This window comes from Apis dorsata, unplaced genomic scaffold (assembly GCF_000469605.1).
Source record: "Apis dorsata unplaced genomic scaffold, Apis dorsata 1.3 scaffold_660, whole genome shotgun sequence".
Taxonomy (NCBI): domain Eukaryota; kingdom Metazoa; phylum Arthropoda; class Insecta; order Hymenoptera; family Apidae; genus Apis; species Apis dorsata.
Window position 1 is genome coordinate 83,277 of NW_006263847.1, and position 3,237 is coordinate 86,513.

Here is a 3,237-nt window from a genome sequence, read left to right on the forward strand (position 1 = left end):
CTTTTCTTAAAAAATATTTCAGTATATTTAAATAAAAGAGATAGTTTAGATATAATGTAAAGATCATTATAAAAAATTTTCTATCTTTATCACAAAATTTTTATTAGAAATTCATATAATAAATAATATTAATGTGTATATATAATGTATATATATAATANTTTTAATATATAATGTTAATATATAAATCAATATTAATAATTATTAAAAAATATACACTTTAATTAACCAACATTAAAAATAAATTCTATTTATTTATATTAAAAATATTAATTTAAATTTATACAAAGTTACTATATTATATTTATTATATTTATTATACTTATTTTTATTAAATAGATTATTTGCAACATAATAGAATTGTATACAATGAATTGTTAAAGTGTATATCTATATATCTATTTATAATCTATATATATATATGTATTCATAAAGAAAGAATCAATTATATTTTATAATTTCTTTGCAGAATGTCTGTTTTCATGGCAATCCCACGATTTGCATACAATTTACCAAAGTATGTATTAGGCCTGGGATAGTGGAAGAGTATAAAATGAAAAACTAATGTGATTTTTTTGTTATTAAATTATTAAATATTTGCAATGATGACAATGTTGTTTTAAAAACTACATTACGTATTTACATACAAGAGAATGTGAAATACACGAAAGTATAATGGAATTATACTTTCATTTGCAGATATAAATTATAACACCAAGATTTCTGTTATGTTACATACATATAGGTAAACAAATTTATTTAACTAGTAATAGATGTACAGAATAAAGTTTTTTTTTATAGCGTCATTTTGTCCATGTAACATGATAAATAATGACATGTTGCTACTGCTATGTATTAAAATTATTTGATAAAAAATTTTTTAAAAAGAATCATTTTATTTATCTCTTATGAATATGATATTTTTTTTTATGAAAATAAGTATATATTAAAAAACTGAATATCATATTAAATTCTATTTATAAAATTAAATTATTTTATGTCAATTTTATTTGAATAAACATCTGTGATTTGAATATAAATAAAAAGCTTATAGAAATAAAAAATATATAATAAAATTAAAAATATCTATAAATTACATGTTTTATAGTTTATTTTTAACTTAGAAATGATTAAAAAAATGTTTTATAATATAATTATATGAGATATTATAATAATAGATAAAATATTTAGATAAATAATAAACAAAATTATTATTAAATAATAAATTTAGATATTTATTAATTATCTAGATTTATTAATTCAAACATGTACAATGTTTGGTATATAATCTTTTTATTATACATATATTTTTGACTTTAATATTATTAAATATTATTATGTTTATAACCTAAATTTATTAGTTTTTTTATGAATAAATTGAATTATTGATTATTGAATAAAATTTAATCAATGTTTATCTTATTATACATGATCTGATAAAAATTGAAAATTTTATATATTATGTCGTTTATTATCAAAAATATTTAGCATTTTTTAAATATAAATATTCAAATGATGAAACGTATTATGAAATGTATGAAAATTTATAAATTTACTTATTTATTTATAAACCTTGTTTTAAATTTATTTTATTAAATTTTTTTTATTCTTAATATTAAATGATATAAAATTATAAATATATGTATATATAAACTTACTATGTTATTGTTTATTAGCAATAGAATAATCAATATTTATCGATTGACTATTTTTGATTTATCAATATTAAAATTAAGTACACATATTTGATATATTTTTAGAAAATGTACTTATAAAAATCATATTTTTTATTTTCGATCAATATTTTTGATTTTTTTTATTTCATGCATTTTCAAGATATATTTGATTTTATTATAAATGAAATAATGTTCAGAATAAATATTCAGAGAATAAGGAAGAAATGTTATATGAGAAAATTTTAATTATTTATGTAGATATATAAATTATGATAATATTACAAAGATTTATTATTATGACAATTTATTAATTTTTTTTCTTTATGTGTACTTTCTCCTTAAAAATATTCTAACCAATATCTACTTTAGTTTTTAAATGACTATAGAGAAAGTAATATATTAAGTGAAATTGAGGTTTCATTCATTACAAATTTTATATGTATTTGTTCAAGTATATAAATAGATAATATAGTATATAAATATAAAAAAAAATTTATATCGTATTTTTAATAAAAAAAGCAAATTCCATTGAATTTTAATTTGATATTATTATAATGATTCAGAAATTCAGAATTTCAAAAAAAATTCATAAAAAGAAAAAGTGTAAATTAAGAAAACAATAATATTTAAACAAATATATAAAATATATTATTTTATTAAAATTAAAAGAAAGTATAAATATTCTAAATAGTTACGTAATTTTAAAAAATAAAAATATATACAAATAATATGTATTTTTAATATACATATGAAAAAATTTCTACCCTCTTGTAAATATAATCTTTACAAGAGCTTTATTATGATGTTTTAAATCATTATTTGCTACAAATACAATGTTCTGATTTATATTCATTTCTTTAATATAATCTAGATTAATTATTTTATTTTATATCAGTTTAGAAATATCCATTTAAATTTTAATTATTAAATTATTAATTATCAATATCATTTGTTATAAGTAATTATTAATATCATTTTCATAACGACAAAAGATTTTTTATTTCATGCAAAAATATTTTGAAATATATATATTTTAATAATATATATATATAATGATCTTATCATTCTATATCGAAAAATTATAATTAAAAAAAAAATTTTTAATTTTAAATTCAAAAAAAATTTTTGAAAAATTCCTCTGCTATATTATTATTATTTTTAAAATTTCTACTTTAATAATAATTTACGTATTGATAATCAAAACTATTAATGATAATATTAAATAATAATTAACAAAAATAAAAATACAAATAATATTTTTATAAATATTTTTATTAATAGGTACAGAGTTACTTAATATGAACTAGTCAATACAAAAACTGTTATGATTAGAAAAACAGGTTGATATTTTTTAATTTGCAGATTTTTGATAATATTTAATAAGAAAGAAAAAAATTATGTTATGTTCTTAATAATAAGTAAAGTGTCAAAAAATATAAAATTGAGAAAGTAACAACAATATTTTTTTTATAAATAAAAATAAAAAAAAATTGTTGAAAGACAAATATCTATCTAGAAAAAAATATATTCAAAAAAAAATATTTATATAAATTCATAAATT

The 3,237-nt window shown here is 14.6% G+C and overlaps 1 protein-coding gene across 2 annotated transcripts in view; it reads left to right on the forward strand.

Moving 5' to 3' along the window:
• Positions 1-882, forward strand: part of LOC102671725 (sphingomyelin phosphodiesterase) — a 46,702-nt gene extending 45,820 nt beyond the window's left edge. Inside the window, exon 11 of one of the 2 annotated variants that reach the window (XM_006622041.2) lies at positions 470-882. In XM_006622041.2, the coding sequence (XP_006622104.1) occupies positions 470-539 (70 nt within the window). In that variant the 3' untranslated portion in view covers positions 540-882. The remainder of the gene's footprint in view (positions 1-469) is intronic. The other variant, XM_031513521.1, reaches the window with a different exon arrangement.
• The last annotated feature ends 2,355 nt before the right edge of the window (positions 883-3,237 follow it).